This window comes from Poecilia mexicana, unplaced genomic scaffold, assembly GCF_051168715.1.
Source record: "Poecilia mexicana isolate PSO_F unplaced genomic scaffold, ASM5116871v1 scaffold_4, whole genome shotgun sequence".
Classification (NCBI taxonomy): domain Eukaryota; kingdom Metazoa; phylum Chordata; class Actinopteri; order Cyprinodontiformes; family Poeciliidae; genus Poecilia; species Poecilia mexicana.
In genome coordinates, this window is record NW_028263373.1 from 21,341,686 (window position 1) to 21,361,424 (window position 19,739).

Consider the following 19,739-nt stretch of genomic DNA (forward strand, 5'->3'; position numbering starts at 1 on the left):
AAACCCTGATCAGAAAAGCGTCTTACTTGTGTTGTTGTCGGTGTCCAGCACCACATCCTCCGTGTCGTTTCTGCCTAACAACGACCTGATGTTGTTGTCTTCATACCAGTTGAGCGACGGGATGCGTTCACCGCCACCTTTGGGATGGCCGCACATGATCCTTGAAAAAGCTCTGAAGCTTTCTCTGGGCAGAGCTGTGCGGTTTTCAGGAGACAGAAGACTAAGAGCCGCGTTCATTTCTGCAAAACTGGAAAGGGAGGACAACTGAGGGAAGGAATAATGAAAGGCAGAAGGGGAAAAGAAGTGACAGGAAACGTCAAGTTAATATGAAGCAGTGATAAATATGAACAAATTATCGATACACCAAAGTAAAAATGTTCTCACATCGTCTATGAGGACAGCGAGCTCCTGGGAAACCGAGCTGATGGCCTGACTGACGATCCTGAGCTCATCGGCGCTGCCAATTAGACGGTCTCTCTGTCAAACATTAAAAAAAGTTTTAATTAAGTTTTGGAAGATGAGCTGAGGGAATTCATCACAAAAATATATATATTTTAAATTTCCACTTTTATGTCTCTTCTTTCAGCTCACTCAATACACAGTGTAATAAAACACCTTTTATTACACTGTGTAATAAAACACCTTTTATTACACTGTGTAATAATCACTCAGATCATCAAGTAAATCCTAGTAGGATTTACTTGATTTACCTCATTAAAGTCAAAATTTTAAATGATAATTTGACTCTTTAAAGCTCCAGTATGTAACTTTTATATAAAACAACACTTTTTTACATATTTGTTAAAACTCACTATGCCAGTGGTTCCCAAACTTTTTTCCTGGGTCCCCCCAGTAGTTTCCAAACTATTTCTGGGGCCCCCTATGGCTTACAAATAGCTGTCTGGTTGAACGATGTGTGTGAGCGAAGGGGGTGGGGGGGTTCTTAGAGAGTCCCTGTTATACTCTGCCCCGGCTCCAGACGAACAAGGGGGGGAATAAACTTTATTGGGGGCAAAATGAATCATAGCTGAACATAGACAACAACACCAGTAGCCTCCAAGCTGCTTGTTAACAAGCTTAAGGGGCTGTATTGATATTAGCTAGCTAGTCATTTTTTAGCTAACTTTACCTGCATCCAACAGCTTTACTCAACAGTCTGTTAGTTTGGGGGAAAAACTGTGAAAGTTTCACAGATTATCTGTGAAACTTTCACACATGGCCACATGGTGGCAGTTTTTACAAATACGGAAAAAACTACCTTTTTTTAATAAAAGTTACACACTGCAGATTTAAGATTAAATTGGTGAACTGGGGTTCTAAAGCAGGATAAAAATCTAAAGCCCACCTGCAAATCTAGAAAAACAAATTTAGGATTTGAGAGGAAGTCTGAACTTTAATCCGATTGAGATGCGACTTTACACACGGCGTTGATCCTGGGAATGAGGTCAATTAAACGATTTCACAGAGCGCCAACATTCCTCCACAGCAATAAAACACAAAATTAAAGTAATTGCTAACACCTGATGGAGGCCATTGGAGCCATAAGTAGCATGACCAGTCACAAGCTTTAGAGGGGAGTTAGTTTTTCACCATGTTGGTCTGGAGCAATTTTTCCTCAATAAATAAAAAAAAGCATAATTTAAAAGCTGCATTTTGTTTTCCACAGACTTAAATCTCACTTACTGTGAGGAACTTGGTCATGTCAAGCTGAGAGAGGAAGAGGCGCTCAGCGTCACGCAGGGCACCAGCAGGAAGCGCACAAAGCTCGTTCTGAAGAGCCGCCATGTTGGCGGCTCCTCCGTCCACAGACAGCAGCTCTCCCAGCAGGGTTGCATTGCACACCAAGACTTTCAGCGGCATCTGGACTCCAGTCAGCAAAGCCTGGGAAGGAGAAAACTTTGGTTGGTTGAGTTGATTTTAACATGTTGACCTATGAGGATGTGGAGAAAATGTCTGCACATGACTCAATATGCTCTAAAATGCAGATATTGCTCAAAAATGCAACATTTTTCATACCATCTTTTCTTACAAATGATAAAAAAATATTTTCAAAAGATTTCCTTTATTTCAACCATTTCTTGGTCTAAATAAACACCTACACTGATTCCTGTGATAATGTTCCTTTTACTAGCAAATCACACTGAAATCAAAGAGATTATTGGATATTATTTCACTATTAAATAATTGTACCAAACTTATTCCTATCTGTTATAAGAGGCAGAGGCCGGTTGTTATGGATGGATGGGCAAATATGTTTACTCAAATGACATTTAAAGAACTGCGTACAATTAAAATAAGTAAAAATATCCAGGCAGAGATTTGAAACTTGGGTCATAAAGGGTTAATTGACACCTGGCATGTGAAAATCTTGGTCTAGAAATCTTTACTCTTAATTCAGAAGATGTTTCGTTCAACCAAGTCAGGCATTCAGAACAAAATCAGCAGTTAACAATAGAGCAAAAACAATTGCATTTTCTCAAAACAAATCCAAATTACAAGGTTTATGAGTAGATTCTGGTAAATAAGAGTTAAACCTGAAAATTAAGGCGAGCGTTCATCAGCTGGTCCACAGCTGAAGACGACAGGTTTCCGTTGTTCAGGAGAAAACTGGAGAACGTCTCCTTGGGTATCAGGTATTCTTTAACAGGGAGACCTACAGGCAGCACAAACTATCAGAACTGAAATTCACCAGAAATATAAAAACACAGATCAGAAGAAACTCAAGCTTTCTGCAGGAAGGTTAACACACAAACTAACATTCTTGTTATGTTTTACACTCACTGGCAGACAATCAAGGTGTAAATAATCCGGCTTTAGGGAATTAAGTGTGCACCAAATGGGAATCTGAAAGAGGGTTTTCATTTAGTGGGAATAATCTGGTTCAATACAGACTGAAAAGAAAGAAACCATGTCGGGTTGGGAGAAATGGCAGCTATTGTTCCTCACATAGAAGCAGTGAAAGCTTCACCCCAGCTAGTCATTCAAAATTAATGAGGAGCTTCAGCTCTAGACTGAATAAATGACACCATTTCCTTTTAAGTTGAGCTATTTATCCAAGATAACGTTACAAGAATTACAGCAGTAAATCTAGTTACTTTCAGGGTTTTTAAAAGTCACGTTTGTGGTTCAAATAAATAATTTCAGCTCCTCTAGAAAAAAAAACCACTCAGACAAGTTTAAGGAATTAAATTACTGTCAAACAAAAGAGCAAAACCTGCTTTCATTCACCTCATTTTGTTTCACAGGAAAACTCCGGTAACTTAATCTGACCACGACCGAGAGAAGCCAAACATTATACACTGAAGCTCTTTCATGAAAGTAGACGTAAAACAATCTGCTTTTCATTCATCACCAGTTCACACCAATCACAAAGTGAAGCTGGAATAAGAGTATCTAGTCCTTACAATCTGGAGTTTTTACCAAAAAAAAGGGTGAAGTAGAGGAATATAAGGGAGAAAAAGAAGCTAAAACTGGTGTGTGTTTTGTAGCTAAATTAAAGGGATACTTCACTGTTTTAATGAATCAAATATATTTAAGCAAACAATGCCAAACAGCTGTTTTTCAGGGGGATTTTTTGGAAAAGGTGACTAGTTTTCAAGTATATAAAATGTCACAAGTACTTGGCAGCGACCCAAATCTTTCCCCCAGGAGCCGGACACTTCCCATCAGGTCCTGAAAACTGGAGACGCTCCGATTTCCACTGTAGGACAAAACCGTCTGAGCATCCACAAAAAGACGAGACAGTCTGCAGGAGAACAAGGAGAGAAAACTTAACTTGGACAGAAGCTTGCTTTACTTTGAGCTGCAAACATCGATATTTTTTAAGCTGTTGACGTAGATTTCTCGGATGCAACCAGCTGCAGTTACAAGAAATAAAGATATTTTCTTCACTTCACTATTTCTTCTCAAGACAATTTTCACAAGAAGTTTGTCGTTAAATACTTAGAGGAAGGGATGAAAGAAATGGTAAAAAAAAAAACTAATCAATGTTACATAATATCCTCATCTGCATACAATAAAGGTAAATAATCCACATGTCTATTTCTGCACAATAAGTGGCATTTAAGTCCTGTGGCATTTTAATCCACAGGACTAAGAACAAGAACAACGCTCCAGTTAACTGCATCATTGCTTCTGAGTCATTTAAGAAGCCAAAACACAGCAGCAATGGACACAAAGTGCCATGATTTCCCACTTCAAACCATGTTTTGTGTTTTATAATCTGTTATCAAAGATCAGAACTTCTTTGTCGTCTGTGTTTATGTTACGATCTACCAGGACAGTCTGCTGTCTGTTCCAAAAATCACAAAAACAAAACTAGATAACAATGAGCTATATTTAAAAAAAAAAACTCTTCTGTGCCAAATATAAACTCTGACTTCCTCTGTTCTACCTACATGGAGTTGTCGAAGTTTCCCACTTGGCCCGGCGTTTCCCCCGGCGTTGGGCTGTGGAAGCAGGGGTTGTTGATGTTGCAGACGATGCTTTGAATCCAGGGAACGGTGCCGACAGACGGCAACGCTTTGTTTGGGAAGTGACCTGCAAGAAATTCAAAGAGAAACAAACGCTTAGGACGCACAGATTAGCAAATATATTGACAGACTGTCGTGAAAAACGAACAAGGAGTAAAAATATTAACACATATCAAGATCGCGTCACGTGAAAAACAAAAATGTTATATTATATTTTTGAAGTTAGGAAAAGGCAAAAACAAAAATAAAAACATTTTGCAACAATTATTTTTACACTGATTTTATATGACACAAATAGTAGTATGTAATTATGAAGACAAAGGAAAAGGATGCAAAAGAAAATCTAAAAATTTGCTTTAAGGAAGTCTTTGAGGATTTGTCTTTACTTGTTTTGCATATTTAGGAACTAAAATGTTGGATTTTTTTCAGGACTGGATCAAAAAAACATGGACTGGGACTTTGGGACATGCTAACACATGGATATGCTTGACCTGAACTACTGTAGCTCTGGCTGGATTTTGCCCTGATCTTTTGCAACTTCAAACAGGTTTTCTTCCCATTCCCCTTTATTATTTATCCTACTAACTGTGTATATGCCAAAGAGTTCAGTTTTAGTCTCACCTGACCAGAAGTTTTCTGCATCCCCCTGCAGAGTTTACAGACAAAAGAACCTCTTATTGTTTTCCTTCAACACTGACTGTCCTCTTTCATTAAGGAAAATTTAAATCCTAACAAAATGAGTAGTTGCAAGAGTCATATTTTTAAATTTGCCTAAATGAATTTATAGAGACGGCTTGTTGATTGTGCAGTGTTTTCTCATATAAAACTCCTCATGTGAGCAACCTAATTCTTCTGAGAAAACTTGTCACAGAAGGTCATTAACTCTGCAGGATTGGAAAGCAGACAGGTGCATGGCACAAGCACCACTCTGAGTGAGTTAATCTTGATTAGCTTGCTGGCAGAAGGCCATTTTTCAAACCTTTGAGAGTGAGAGAGAAAACACCTGTACAACAACAAATCACTTACATTGGCCTTGTTTGTAAGGAGGGTGTGAATGACGAACAGAGATGAGGATGACAAAGAGGAAGAGAGGCCAGAGGAGCTCGATCAACAGCTGGATCTGCGGAGAATTTGGAAAGGATTATCAATACAACAAACATTTACCGTATTATTCGGGCTATAGCCCGGTGCGGCTTTTCTGTGGTTCCTTCTTCAGCCACCAGGGGGCTCTTTAGCAGGAGGTGAATCATTGGAACTCAAAATTGGAAACCAAAGAAGAAAGGGCAAATTTTTATTTAGAGCAAGCACATGCTAGCAGCAGGCTACGACGGAGAAATGTTTTCAGACTCATACCCCCTCATCATGGAAACCACACAAAGAAGTTCATATGATGCCGCTTTTAAGTTGAAGGCTATCGATCAGATCAATAGCCGCTGCATGTGAGCTCGCCGTGAACGGCGGAGATACCAGCGGTTTATAGCCCGGTGCAGCTTATACATGTACGTTTCCAATTAAAAAAAAAAAAAACGAACTGTAGGTGTGGCTTATAGTGAGGTGAGCTCTATAGTCCAGTAATATTGATAATTTACCAGAAACAAGAGCTTGTTATGAGCAACTAGAAACGCACTGAGAAACCAACCAGTATCAGCATCAGTGCGTTCTGAACTTGAACTAGTACAATCAGTGAAAAAGTGATTTTTTTATTTTCGATTTTTTAGAATGGAGTAAAAAAAAAAAAAAAAAACTTCCTTCAAGAATTAACTTAGTTCTGCAGGTTCAGCTGTAAATACTAACCTGTACCTAAACATATGGCCAGTGAATATTTTGTTATTTATTGTTACTAAAGTGAAATCAAAATTGACTAAAATTAATTTTGGAGGTCATACCCCAAATGAATATATCTTTGCATATGCATTAGAGTAATGGTTTTAAATACCTACTTTAAAATGTATCCCAATTTAAAAACTTACCTGCAAAATCAACACACTTTAATATTAAAATATAAAAATGTAATAACCTTATTCCGCCTGCGGTACGTGACATTTTTCCAGAGGAGAAGGTAGAGCTGCCTGAAAAACCCCATCGCTTCCAGCTGTTACCGTGCCATGACGTTCTCCTGCAAAAAACAAAGACTGATTACAAAATGGGTCAAACTCAACATTGGTCCAAGTTTCTAGGTTCCTTTCTGCATCCTTGGTGCACAAAGGACTGTTATCACAGATCCTTCCTCCCAGCATTTAGACTACAAACATCACTGCTACCAACCAACTCAACAAGTGTTCACATTCCTGTTAATATTTGCAGTTTTCGCATTTCAAATAACATTCCAGTCATTATTTGCAAACATTTTACGTCAGGTAAACAAGCCTGACTCAAATAACTACTGGCATGCAAAGGACCTTCTTACTGCTTTGAGAAGCTGAACCACTTCAACTGCGAGTCATCTTGATAAAAGGTGTGGGTGTTATTCCTCTTATTTTGTAAATTTGCCCTTACTGTACAGTTTCCTATTCAAGTTTTTATATATCTTTTACTTTGTGTGAATATGCATGTTCCCATTTTACCTTGTTACACCAGAAGTCCCCCACTGTGAGAAAATTACAGCCAATTCTATTCAATTGCATTATGAATTTTGCTAAATTTATTTTTTTTTTATTTTAATAATTCTCTGTATTCCTTTCTTTTTGCACGATTTGCCATGTACTTTTTGACTGTGTATTCTGGGAGAGTAAAGGTTGCGTTTCATGCCCGCTGAGATCTGCTCTGCCCTGACAATCCCCTGCTTGATCCTGAAATCCTCCTGATCCAAACAGCTTACCTTTCTCACCTGAAGATGCTCACTTTCACCCTACTATTCTTTTCTTCTCTGACCTTTACAGAGGTAAAAGTCATAGGAGACATAAATCGCAGGTGGAGCGTTTCTTGTCAGCCTATCAAGTCATGCTCAAACTAATTTCCCTTGCAAATCAACCACAAAGGATGCACATCCATTCAGCAGCAGCATAAGAAGTTAATAATAATAATAATTAATTTTATTTATAAGCACCTTTCTCAACACTCAATGACACATCAAAATACATCAAATCAATTAAAATATACAACCGTAAAATAATAAAACCTTTAAAGAAAAAGAGCAGGCGGACATGGAGGGCAGGTTTGTTTAAATTTTAAACTTTGTCAATTACATTCATTCGTAATACCTTTTACATTTTATTTAACCTTCATTTTGCCAGGATAAAAACCCATCGAGATTAAAAACCTATTTTTTAAGTCCTGGCCAAGAGGCAACAAAAGTACAACTGAAAATATTAAACGTGATATTAAACGATGTATAAAGCGTAACCCTTAACATTAATAATAATGGATCAATATTGAATTAATGTCAACTGATTAAACAATCCATCCCCATGACAACATATAGATAGTCTCATTCTCAAATTAATCTATTTAAACCAATCCACATTTAAAATAAACCTGAACAATAAACGCTATTTATTCTGTAATTAAATCATTTACCGGGTTAAACTGTAAAATGGTAAGTAGGCAATAAAAATAATTACCTTGGTAAATGAGAAACTCGGAAGCAAAACACTAAATTCCTGATTGGGTAACGCTAGCTTCCTCTTCTTAGCATCTCATAGTGATGCTATTTTATGGTTTACAGTCTCATTCCGAAAGCGGTTTCAAAAGTCAAAACGGCACGAATTGTCCTCCGAGGAGTAAATCTGAAGTCAAAGTGACCTTTCTGGAAATATATGATCAAGTCATAACTCCTGCACCGGTGTCAAACACACAGACAGCCTCACCGGGTAGCTTGACATTGACTTCCTAATGTTTCTGTCATCAGGTGGAAGCTACTTAGTCCCGCCCACCGGCAAAGCTGATTGGACAAAGTTCGTTCCGGGGTGCGGTAGTTGAAGCCGGTTCAGAATCTGATTGGTGAATGTCGTGTTTTCGTAATAAAAGGAAAATTGAGCAGCCAATCATTCCCACGAAGTAGTTTCATTATAAATATGTTAGGTAATCAGAGTTTATAATAATAATAATAATAATAATAATAATAATTCGTTTTATTTCTAGGATATGGACACCGCATTTAAAAATAATTTATAGTTTCCGGTTGTGCAAAATATGCTCAAGTAAGAGTAGGACCACTTCAACATATTTTAACTCAAGTAAATGTAAAAAGTTACAAATTATTCAAGAGCAAAGTAGTAATCGGCAAGAAGACTACTTAAATACTGAGAAACATCTGATATTTTCAAAATAAATTATGTCATCAGACACAATGACAAGGTTATGTGCAAATTCTGATATTTTATGAAACACTAATACAAATTATACAAATAAACCCATTTCAAAATAAATTCAGGCTGCGGGAAGACTTTGTTTTGTTTTTCTTTAAATAATGGACTTCTAGTGACAATATACACCGTTTACCGAGTTGGGAATGTCAGTATCTTAGGCTCAAAGGGGTAGGCTAGATAAAATATCACAAAATGGTCAACAGACCCAAACAGGTGAAAATCTTTCTGCAGGGCTGGTGGCTGCAGACCTCCAAAGTTCATGTGGCTTTTAGATAATCTCAGGTACAGAGTGTACAGAGCTTAGAGGGATTCGTTTGTATTGCCAGTGTCCTCTGCCTCTGTCTGGTTTAACCCAAACTAATGAACTAGTTTCGGTTAGTAGCTGCCATAATGGTACTTCTTTTGATTGCACTTTTCCAAATGAGATTGTAATTGCCTTTAAGAAGCTGGATTCTTCCTCTTAGCTCCACTGAAATGATCTGTTACTGCTACAGAAGACAGACAGACAGTTCCACCAAAACTATGTACAAAGAATGGCCCATTATAATCAGAGCAAATACTACAGACCAGGCCATCTTGTCCAACATCAGTGTGTGACCTCCAAAATGAGTTTTTTTTTTTTTTATAAATAAATTGTTCAAAAGCATAAGTACATCAAGCTCAAAGACATAGAAAAAGTTTTCAACTCTTTATTTGTTCATGCATTAACAGGCTCTCAATACATTACATGAAGATATATTACTGAACATTTTATTGAGCATCCATACCAGCATAAAAACATACAAATATATCCATATCTATGAAATAAGGCAGTAATCTTAAATTATGCATATCTCTACCAGGCCAGTAAGACACTGCATGTGAACGTGTGTTGATATGCATAAAAACATGATGAATAGGAAGTCACTTTGAAACAGTCAGACCTCTTATCCTGATTCAGTGAGGTCACTTCAAGTATGTTTATAAACAGACTCACTCTGAAAGCATGTAAGGCTGGAAGACTCCAAATGATTCTCACCATCATCCAATGTGATGAATTTTAATTTTAAAAAGACTGCTTACTCTTTCTAAAAATTCTAATAAAAAAAAAACAATCAGGCCTCTAAATCTTACATTTTAAATAATGCTCTCACATTAAGGTATTTAAGATGACTAGTTTGTGGTATACTGGCATTTGTGCGCTACAAATTGCATAATATTTTCTGAGTTTGGCAGTAGCTTATGAAGCTTGGATGCTGTACAGCAACTACATCAATGCAAAGCAGGAAAAATGCTTAAAGAAACACTGGCTGCTCTTGTCCTGTCAGGAGTCGATATGTCGAGGCGGGCATCGTCTTCAAGTGAATCTGTGAACGAACGAGAAAATTCACCAAATTTTGACAATATCTACCAGATCAGCATCTATTAGTTCAGACTTTAACAGCTGCTTATGTGAGCATATTAACAGTTACCGACCTCTCCAATCGCATTCGTCAGGATCTGGATGATTTTGTCGTGGGGAGTTGCAACAACACTCTGCCCGTTGATTTCAATGATGCGGTGCCCGACGCGGATTCCTCCTCTTTCTGCAATACCGCCTCTCATCAGACTGCAGATCTGGAAAAATTAGAGAAAACTTCAGTCAATACTTTATTCGTTCCCAACTGCTTGGACAGTCAGAATTGACATACGATGCCGTCCTCGACGCTGAAGCCAAGCTGGAACTTGGGATCTGGTCTCTTTATAATCGCCATGGTGACTGGAGGACAGTGAACGATACTGAGCTTTACATACTTTTGGCTTTTAAGGTCCTGATTGAGAAATAGACAAATAAAAATGAAATAATGTTAAATCTCATCCAAGTGCTCAATAATCTTCACAAAAGCAAAAAAAAAAAAACGAGGAGAAGCAGCAATCAGTTTCTATGCACCACAGATTTGGATCAAACTTCCAGAAAACTGTAAAACAGCTGAAACACTGGGTGCCTTTAAATCTCAACTTAAAACCCACCTGTTTAAAGTTGCTTATGGCTAAATTAGGGTTAGAGTGCGGGTTTTGATGTCTTCGATGTTTTTAATGTTTTTATCTTTACTTTTCATCCATTTATTAATGTCACATACTGTTTTAATTTTTTTTCTTTAAATATGTAAAGCACCTTGAATGTCTTGCTGCTGAAATGTGCTATACAAATAAAATTTGATTGATTGATTGATTGATTGATTGATTGATTGATTGATTGATTGATTGATTGATAATATCTGGAAGTCACAAAGAGTATCATTTTAAATTAGGGATGCATAATATTAGAAAATCTTGAGACAACGATAATTTTGGTAAATTTGCAGTGTATTATAAGCCTGGCGGGCCACCAGGCTTTGCTTGCAACCCACCAGGCTAAACATTGTTTATTTAAATTTTTTTTTTGCCTTTTCTAACACTTCATAGTTGGTGTTTGGGTTTTGCTAACATCTTCCAATAACACATTTACAATTACCTAGTCATATTTTCAAATTTCCTGTCAACTTTGAACATTTTTAACTCAAAACCACGACTGCTGGATGCCTGTGCTAGCGTCTTTACCACCGGAGTTAGAAACCACTAAAGACTTTTGTTTGTGTTGAGAAGCTATGTGATTAAAAAAAAAGATAATTAAACTACAGAGAGTTTGAACATGTTTTCCTTGGATGAGCGGAAACTCCTGGTAACAGATATTATTTGGTTAGTCACTGTTATCTTTAACTTGAACAACATGTTTTTAGGATAACCAATAAAAGTTTCCCAGCTTTGGAAACAGTAGAGTCACTGAAACAAAATGATCCCATCACAGTCTGTACTAATAACAATGTAGCACAGATTACTGGAGATGTTCAAACCATGAGGGTACTCACAAAAATACTTCATGAAAAAAAATTTTTACATTTTTTTTATTATCAATAATGCAAAAGTGAATTTGTTTCTTCAAATATGCTTTCTATTTCTTCAAAGCCAAGTTTAATGAATAGATCTGTTTTAGTGTGAAAGTAAGTGAATTTTGGGGGATTGTATTTACATTTTGTTTTAAAAGAAAACAAAAAACATGTTAATAAAATTTTAAAAAATACCTGTATCTACATTTTTCCATTTGAAGAATATTTTATTTTGTCAGTAAAAATCTTGTTCTATGAGTGAATGCAGCACAAAATCACTAATAAAACTCCTGGTTTGTTTTGTTAAAGTATTTATAACTATTTGTTCAATCTAATCCAAGGTGCTAAGTTTCTATCTTACATGACCTTTGAAGCAGCGATACGAAATAATCTACATGTTTGGGAAAAATTGATTTGTGCTTAGAAAACTTTCTTTAATGCACAATATATTTAAATAAATGTAAATTTTACTGATTTTTTTATTATTATTAAATTAAACCCGTGGTTCTAAGATCAGGTCTGATTTAAATGCCAAACTCCTAGTATTTGGATTAAGTGAAGGTAACAAAGCACAAATAGTAATTTAAGGACTTAATTTATTACAAAAATAACTGGGTTGACTCCCAGGGTAACAGATTTTAAGACTAAAGAAAAAATCTCTCTACCACACAGTCCAATTACAAAACAAACATAGCACTGCTCTGTGGAAGATACAGACACTAAATCCCAACTTAATAGATGTTTTGTAATCAGATATCCAGAAAATTGTTATTAGTAGAGTTTGTAACATACTTAAACCTCTTCATTATCTTGGCCTCTACTCAGGCCAAGATAATGATGGGGTGTCGCACAATACTGTTAGCATGCAAAGCACAAATTAACAACACTTTGACTATATTAACCAAAACATATTGCACTTCAAACAGATTTTAGCAGTATTAATGTTTTACACACTTAAACCAACTATCAAATGAAGAATATTGCATCACAGCGCCATCTAGAGCACAATGGAGACAATGACAGATATAAAGAAAGCCAGAAATATTTTTGTTTCTCACTCAGTGTTATATAATAAAGCCAAATTATTACTTTTAGTATCATAACAAGCTTGAGGCCTTTTTCTCTTCTTACCCGGAGGATGTTCTGGCAGGTGGTGATGGGCAGACCCACCAGGCTGGTGCCGTTGACGGACATGATGCGGTCACCGATGCTGAGTTCCCCGCAGCGTTCAGCTGGACCACCATGGAGGAGGTTGGCCACCATCACGGTGGGCAGGATGGACCCCCAACCCGACTCCACCACGGCCAGACCCAGGATCTCCCCGGCAGCCTTCGTGATCCCAATCTGGACCACAAACACACACAGACTTCATAAACAACCAAAAGTATTTGCTCCACAGCTGCAGGAGTGTTGGAAAGAGCAGGAGCTTCTTAAAGAGACAGAGCCCAATTTCAAGACTTCAAATCGTAAAGTCAAATTGTATACATTATGTTTGATATATATAAAATTTTTATAACTATTGAAAATAACACAGTTACTTGATTGTGATATAAAATGCATACACCACTCCTTTAACAGAAATAAAAGCCGAAAAACATCAGTCTGTGTCTATTTAGCTCTATAATTCTTAACATTCTAACTCATTGAATGGGTTTATGAATAAGACACCAGATGATGAAGTTTCAATCATTCGCTTACATCTCGAAGGTTCTGAGAGTCTGAGAAGTGGGCCAAGTCTCCATTGTAAAGCTCCTGACTCTCCAGGTAGTTACTGTATTCGCCCGGTTTCAGATCGCAGGCCTTGATGCCGTTAGCCTGTAGGAACTGCTGGTAAGCCACTCCAAACGCCTGTCCGATGGCCTGAGCGATGACCTGAGCCTGTAAGGAGACACGATAAGGACGAGGCAAACGAGGTTCAATATTTACGCATGCAACCAGACTGGGGCTGCAACTAATATCAACTAATCAGGTAAAATAAATGGTCACATTCTGCAGATTTTTCATTTAACCTCTTAAAGAAAACGTTTTATTGCCTAAAATAAAAACATGGCCGTCCTCTAGTGAATGCCTGAGCATTTGAAGCGAAGGATGAATCTCCAGCTAAATAAATACTTCAACATGTGAAAAGTTTGGCCCTTTCTTATTGACTTATCAGCACAGTGCACTCATAATCTGCTTATTTTTTTTGATTAACAGATTAATAATTGAATAGCAAAACATGTTTAAAAAGAGATTTTGTTTTAGAACATTTTAACCTAATGAAGTTAAAACTATGACATTTGATGAGTGCTGGGTAGAAAACATTTATAGACAATTGTTATTTTTTTTTGTCTAAATTGTATATTTTGGCTTAATAGTTGCTCTGAATATGCTGTTCTTCCAGCAACTGGACTTTTCTTAAAACGATTAATCATTTACTAAACGATTGATCATTTAGTAAACGATTGATCATTTAGTAAACGATTAATCAATTACTAAATTAGTTGGTGATCATTTCAATTATCGATTAATCGTGGTTAATTGTTTCAGCTCTAAAGTAGAAGTTAAATTGGAAAAGTAAAAAAATTACATTTTACTTTCATATAAAAAATACAGTAGAGAAAATATTTTTCCACCTTAGAACTGAAGCAAATAAAATAAGTTCTTTACTCTGAGAGGATTTGTCATCATTAGAGACACTGCAGTATGAGAAGAAGGGGAAACAAATGTCAGAAATTGTTTTTCTGGGGTCTTAAATTTCCCACAGCTAGTTAATTGCTCAAATAAATTAAATGTTGCCATTTATGGGAAAATGGGACAAGTGCCAGACCATTTGATTCTCAGGGGAACTCGCTGGCTGAAACCAGGCCAGACAAAAGCTGAAAAAACCAGAACATCTGAGACTTTTACAGCTTCACTGTGCAGAGAAGAAGATGCTGAAACATTACGTCGTCCTGACCGCCTGTTTACCCTGTGCTGCTAACAACTTACAGCAACTTATTGTCACAACTGCTGGATTCCAGGATTCGAAACAATAATAATGTAAACTTTTAAACGATTAAACAGACTCACATCCTCCGAGGAGAAAACATGGCAAATCATTAGGCACTTCTTTTGAGGCTGTGATGAAGAGGAAGCAGTGTCCTCATCCTGCCCTTTATGTTTCCTTCGCGCCATTAGGACGACAATGTCACCAATGTCTGCTATGTAGGAAATCATCTGCAAAGAGTGATCCATCATGGCTTCCTAAAAAGAAGCGAGACATGAGGAAGCTTGACATTATTAAATTATTTCAACAAGTCTCATCCTGAAACTTAACATTTTGACGACTTCCCTTATATGGGGCAATTTTTCTGCCATAAGTCAAGAGCACATTTTCAGTTTGAAAGCAGGACTTCATGTCTTTCTTCTCAAAACTTTTAATATTTGTGCTCAAAACTTCTGCTCTCTTTCAAATATTCACTGTGATTTCTCAAACCTTTTTCTCTGCTAGGAGCAAATCTCCACTTGCAAATCTCTCTGCTCGCTTGCAAATCATTTTCTGCTTGCTTGGAACAAAGAAGTACCGTTGCCTGGCAACGTCTGAGCCAATAGAATGAAAGTGTTATACTGGGTGCGTTTGTTTCCTTCTAGTGGGTGTGCCTGTGTGGCTACTGTTGATTGTAGCAACCTGCGCCACCCACTGGATGTAGGGAGAAACATCAAGACCTCAGCTTTCTGCTCCATGTTACACTAAGCATACGCCAGCAGTGTGCCACTGATATTAGGCAGGAGTTTGTTCATCCAACCAAAGAAAATGGATCCACAGAACCAGCCATGCTAGGACTTAGTCACAACACAATATCTCTCTATCTCTCTATCTATCTATCTTAGTTAATCAATTTTATCTAATCTATTTAATTTATCGATTAAGTGGATGGTGCAGGTTGCAACAGTCGATAGTAGCCACACAGGCACACCCACTAAAAGGAAACAAACAGACCCACTATAACACTTTCATTCTATTGGCTGAGAGGTTGCCAGACGCCTGTACTTTTTTTGTTTCGTTTGTGAGCAGAAAGAGACAAGTTTTGAGCATATGGAGAAAGGTTTGAGAAAGCCCAGTGAATATTTGAAAGACAGCATAAGTTTTGAGAACGAAAGACGTGAAGTCCTGCTTTCAGACTGAATATGAGTGCTCTTGAATTATGGCAGAAAAATTCCCCTATACGTTTACGATTCAGTTTGTCTGTAAGCAATAATCATCATAACAGACAATAAGAAACACTTGAAATACATCACTCTCAGTAATAAATATATAGAAGATAAGTTTAACTTTTTAAATTGAATTAGTTCAATAAATTTGCTTATTTTAATTCAATAAGCTACACCTTTCTAGAGGAGTGGAAACAGAAAGGAAAGCATAAATACTTGTTCTGATAAACTTTCAGCACCTGTGTGTCAGCTGTAAGCACTTTGATTCGTTTCGTGGAGATGAACAGATCCACTTCGGTCATCGGCTGGGACTCTCCCTCTGGAGCCTACAGTCAAACCCAGCAGCATCAGAACTGGACTGGTTACCACTGGAAACCCATTCATTTCTACAGGCCACACTGAAGTGCTGTCCTTCTGAATCTAATATGTTTTTATTATTCACCTTGATCCTGTCAACGGCCTCCTGAGCCTGGGTCATGCGAGCATTTGTGGAGGGGTTCCTGTCCGATTTGAGCTGAGTGGAGCCCAGATACTTTGCTCCAAAAATAACGCCGTCCAGCAGGTCTTCAGGGTCACAAGGACCAGGCACTGAAACAGCAATCATATCAGAAAAGAACAAAAACTCAGCCTAAGAGGTCATAAAGATCTCATTAAAAGGGGAATAAAGGAAAACTAACTCACCATCTTTATATGACGGGTGGTCGTCAGCGCTCTTTGAAAAGCAAATTGAAGACTCAATTAATACATTTATGTCATACATGTGAGAGAAGATTAAATTAAAAACAAACTGTGAAGCCAAAACCAATAGAAAGAATTTTTAAAATGAAAAATGCGTAAATTATATTCATTTGTCTGTTGTTTTTAGACGTAAAAATATTGATTGAAATGGTTGGAAATGGAGTTGATAATTAGATATGAACATGTTTCAGGGAGAAATTTGGGATTCTGACAATACTGGATGGCGAAACATAAATTTGACCTGAGACTATTATTACTCCACCTCAGAAATGAACATCCCCGTCGGGTTAATGTCTTGGTTATGTTTTAGTCATTTCCACACCGACCTGTTCTCCGTCAGCACCAGCCTCATCCTCCGGCGGCTCCTCCCCGAGCTTCATCCACACGGGTTCGGGGTACTCGTCATCCGGGAGCGAAGCGACGGAGTCTTCCCTGCATCGCTGACCGTTTGCGCTCTGCCTCCAGCATCTGCGAGGATCCTCCTGGCTGTAGGAAACGGAGAGCACGGCGTCGACGTCGCCAAAGAGAGGCAGGTGGGACGGATGGGCCGTAGAACCGATCTTCGTGCACTGCAGCAGTCCCAGCAGGTCTCGTTGGTGGCTTTCGGAGAAAAGCAGCCCTGTGGTTTCAGTGCTCTGAGTCAGCATGGAGTGACTGCACACTTCCTGTTCAGCCAGACTGGAGTAGTGATCATCACGGCGCTCTGTGTCCCTCATCTGAAGCTGGGAGAGCAAGGCGTGGATACGGCTGTGATCCTCATCACCTGGTCTCCTGTTTGAAAGCTCCGCCTCTTCTTCGCTGGCCGTCTTCTCAGAGCCTCCGAACACCTCGCGAGTCGTTTCCTCTGCCGCTGGAACATCTGCATCTTCGACTTGAACTTCTATAGCCTGACCTGACTCTGATGCATTTCCCAGAAGCACCTGCTGGTATGACTGGACCGGAGTCGACGAGTCTTCCCCAATCAGAGGAGGGGATCCTGACTCTCCGAGGCTGCTCAGATCCAGGAGGTCAGCAGAGGGAGGCAGGCCAGAGTCTTCCAGATCATGAGCAGAACCGGCTTCGCTGGAGGAGTCGGACCTCCAGTCCAGAGGAGGAGGAACAATTAGACTGTAGGTATCAAGGTCTTCTGCCTCTGGCACTGGAAGCACACTGATTCCCTCCACTGAGGCTCCAATAACAGGGTCAAAGTCAGACAGCGGGCCATCTGCACGCGTAGTTCCAGTCTGATGATCCGGGAAGAAGTCGGAGTCCATTTTGTGTCAAGGATAAGATGGCATTACCGAGCAGAATCCGTACTGCGATCACAATGAGGCAGAATCTCCTGGAAGGACTCCTATAAAGCAAACACTAAAACCATTATAGGTGGTTATCAATAAACAACAGTATGTAAGAAAAGTACTTTTATTTCAGTAATTCAATTAAAAACTGGAAACTTATAAACACAGAGCGATATATTTCAAGCATCTATTTTTGTTAAGGTTATGACTTACAGCAGATTATGAATGTCCTCAAAGGGCCAGTAGTGGCAGAATGTGTTTATAAAATCAATTAAACTATTAAAATATTAACTGTCTGTTTTTAGTATGATTGACAAAAAAACATTTGAGCACACTGATGTTTTTTTTAAGGTTCTTTTTATGTAGAACCTTTTATGTAGAACCACTAGACACATATAAAGTGTCTAGCGGGCTACATAAAAAGCTATGGCAAGCCAGATTTGGCCCCCGGGCTTGAGTCTGACGCACATGACTTACAGTTAACTGCAACCACAAATTTCAGCTGCTCAAAGAAATGTTTTATCACATAACTCCAATTAGTCTGAAGACTGGGGACCTGTATGTTGTTCACATGTAAGCATGTCATGACAGTCAAGCGCTACTATCTTCAGTGAGAAGCCTCCTCTGATTCGTTGGAACAGTGACTGCTACCAGATTTCCTACCTGCACAGCATCACCTCCATAACAACTCTTTGAGGATACTAAGATGACATTTAATTTCCTTTTAGGACAATTAATGTATTTTTTAACTGAGTTGAAAATGAGTAACTTTTTTTATTGAATTAATGCAGTGAAGTATTTTACATTTTATCATTTATTAAGATGTAGCGGTATATCGTTTGTGACACAAAATAATTATCGATGGCGTAACTAATACCTACTACACAGCTATAGTTAGTTGAATAAACAGTAAAATGAGATGAGTTTCACTGTAAAAGCACAACAAGAAGGCTTCAAATAAACACTATGCTTCTGGGGAAATACATAATTCTTCATAAGTAAGGGAAAAACAATTTTAAAATAAACTAAAAAAAGTAGAACTCCTTTTAAATCTACAACCAGCCTAACTGAAGTAGCATTATTAGTAGCTAGATGCTAACTGCTCCACTTTACAGTGTTTACCTTAGTAGGCAGGTACTGTAATGAAAGCTAAAACAATGAACACATAAAACACCATAACTGCTATAAAAATAGTTCTTACCGGATGTCGAAAATCTTTCTCGCCTCCTTTGTGTCCAGATAGACACAACTGTCGCTGCCACGACCGATGAGTCCACGTGTTTAGGAATTTGAACCCTCTCCACAACTTCTGTGCACACTTTTTCCGTCATACTATTGACATCAGTAATTCTGACATAAGTAGCAATTTAACGGAATGCCTCACTATTACAGATTTTTAGGAGTAAATTGGACTAACTTTTAAAGCTGCTGCTGCTGTCGAGTGACTGCTTTTATTTATTGGTCACCACTATCCTGCTGCGGCGTTCAAATTCCCCCGTAACTTCCCAAATAATCCTTACAAATTCTGTCTCTACCCATTTCATATACCTACGTAGTTAAATTTATACAGAAAGCCATCAAGGTTTTCATGAAGTTGCATCTAACCAGCATTGGAGAATAGATATGAAGTATAATATCTCATATGAGCAATAGTTTACCTCAGATTTAAACTTTACTTACGAGCCGCATCAAATGCAACAGTGAATTACGTCAACAGCTCTGCGTCCAAGCCCCGATTAATCAAATGTCGATATTTCTATTAAGAAAGTCAAGACCTATTTTATTTTGTTTTTTATTTTTGGTGAATATTGTTGCATACATAATTACCCTATCATTTTGGTTTGAAAAACTTTTACCACATACTCTGTACTTCTTTGAATATAAGTA

The 19,739-nt window shown here is 38.0% G+C and overlaps 2 protein-coding genes across 2 annotated transcripts in view; both read right to left on the reverse strand.

Annotated features, from left to right (window-relative positions):
- Window positions 1-8,290, reverse strand: part of abca7 (ATP binding cassette subfamily A member 7) — a 38,033-nt gene extending 29,743 nt beyond the window's left edge. The window contains exons 1-9 of the mRNA XM_088005070.1: window positions 8,033-8,290; window positions 6,490-6,588; window positions 5,499-5,592; window positions 4,398-4,539; window positions 3,621-3,745; window positions 2,535-2,653; window positions 1,684-1,881; window positions 385-477; window positions 27-264 (exon numbers count right to left, since the gene is read on the reverse strand). Coding sequence (XP_087861196.1) covers window positions 27-264; window positions 385-477; window positions 1,684-1,881; window positions 2,535-2,653; window positions 3,621-3,745; window positions 4,398-4,539; window positions 5,499-5,592; window positions 6,490-6,555 — 1,075 coding nt within the window. The 5' untranslated portion in view covers window positions 6,556-6,588; window positions 8,033-8,290. The remainder of the gene's footprint in view (window positions 1-26; window positions 265-384; window positions 478-1,683; window positions 1,882-2,534; window positions 2,654-3,620; window positions 3,746-4,397; window positions 4,540-5,498; window positions 5,593-6,489; window positions 6,589-8,032) is intronic.
- A 1,164-nt stretch (window positions 8,291-9,454) lies between these two features.
- Window positions 9,455-19,364, reverse strand: LOC106920108 (amyloid-beta A4 precursor protein-binding family A member 3). Its single transcript, XM_014990926.2, has 11 exons — window positions 19,054-19,364; window positions 16,902-17,908; window positions 16,519-16,549; window positions 16,280-16,425; window positions 16,077-16,163; window positions 14,716-14,889; window positions 13,363-13,542; window positions 12,796-13,008; window positions 10,450-10,569; window positions 10,235-10,375; window positions 9,455-10,125 (listed from the first exon to the last, which is right to left on the reverse strand). Exons 2-11 carry the CDS (start codon window positions 17,826-17,828, stop codon window positions 10,054-10,056), a joined length of 2,091 nt encoding a protein of 696 aa, XP_014846412.2. The 5' UTR covers window positions 17,829-17,908; window positions 19,054-19,364; the 3' UTR covers window positions 9,455-10,053.
- Between the last annotated feature and the right edge of the window lie 375 nt (window positions 19,365-19,739).

Coding starts and splice junctions, on each gene's coding strand:
- LOC106920108 (XM_014990926.2), bottom strand. CDS start 17,828: ATGGACTCCGACTTCTTCCCGGATCATCAGACTGGAACTACGCGTGCA. Junction 13,543..14,715: donor ATGTTTTCTCCTCGGAGGAT/GTGAGTCTGTTT, acceptor GTCTCCTTACAG/GCTCAGGTCATCGCTCAGGC. Junction 10,376..10,449: donor TCAGCGTCGAGGACGGCATC/GTATGTCAATTC, acceptor TAATTTTTCCAG/ATCTGCAGTCTGATGAGAGG.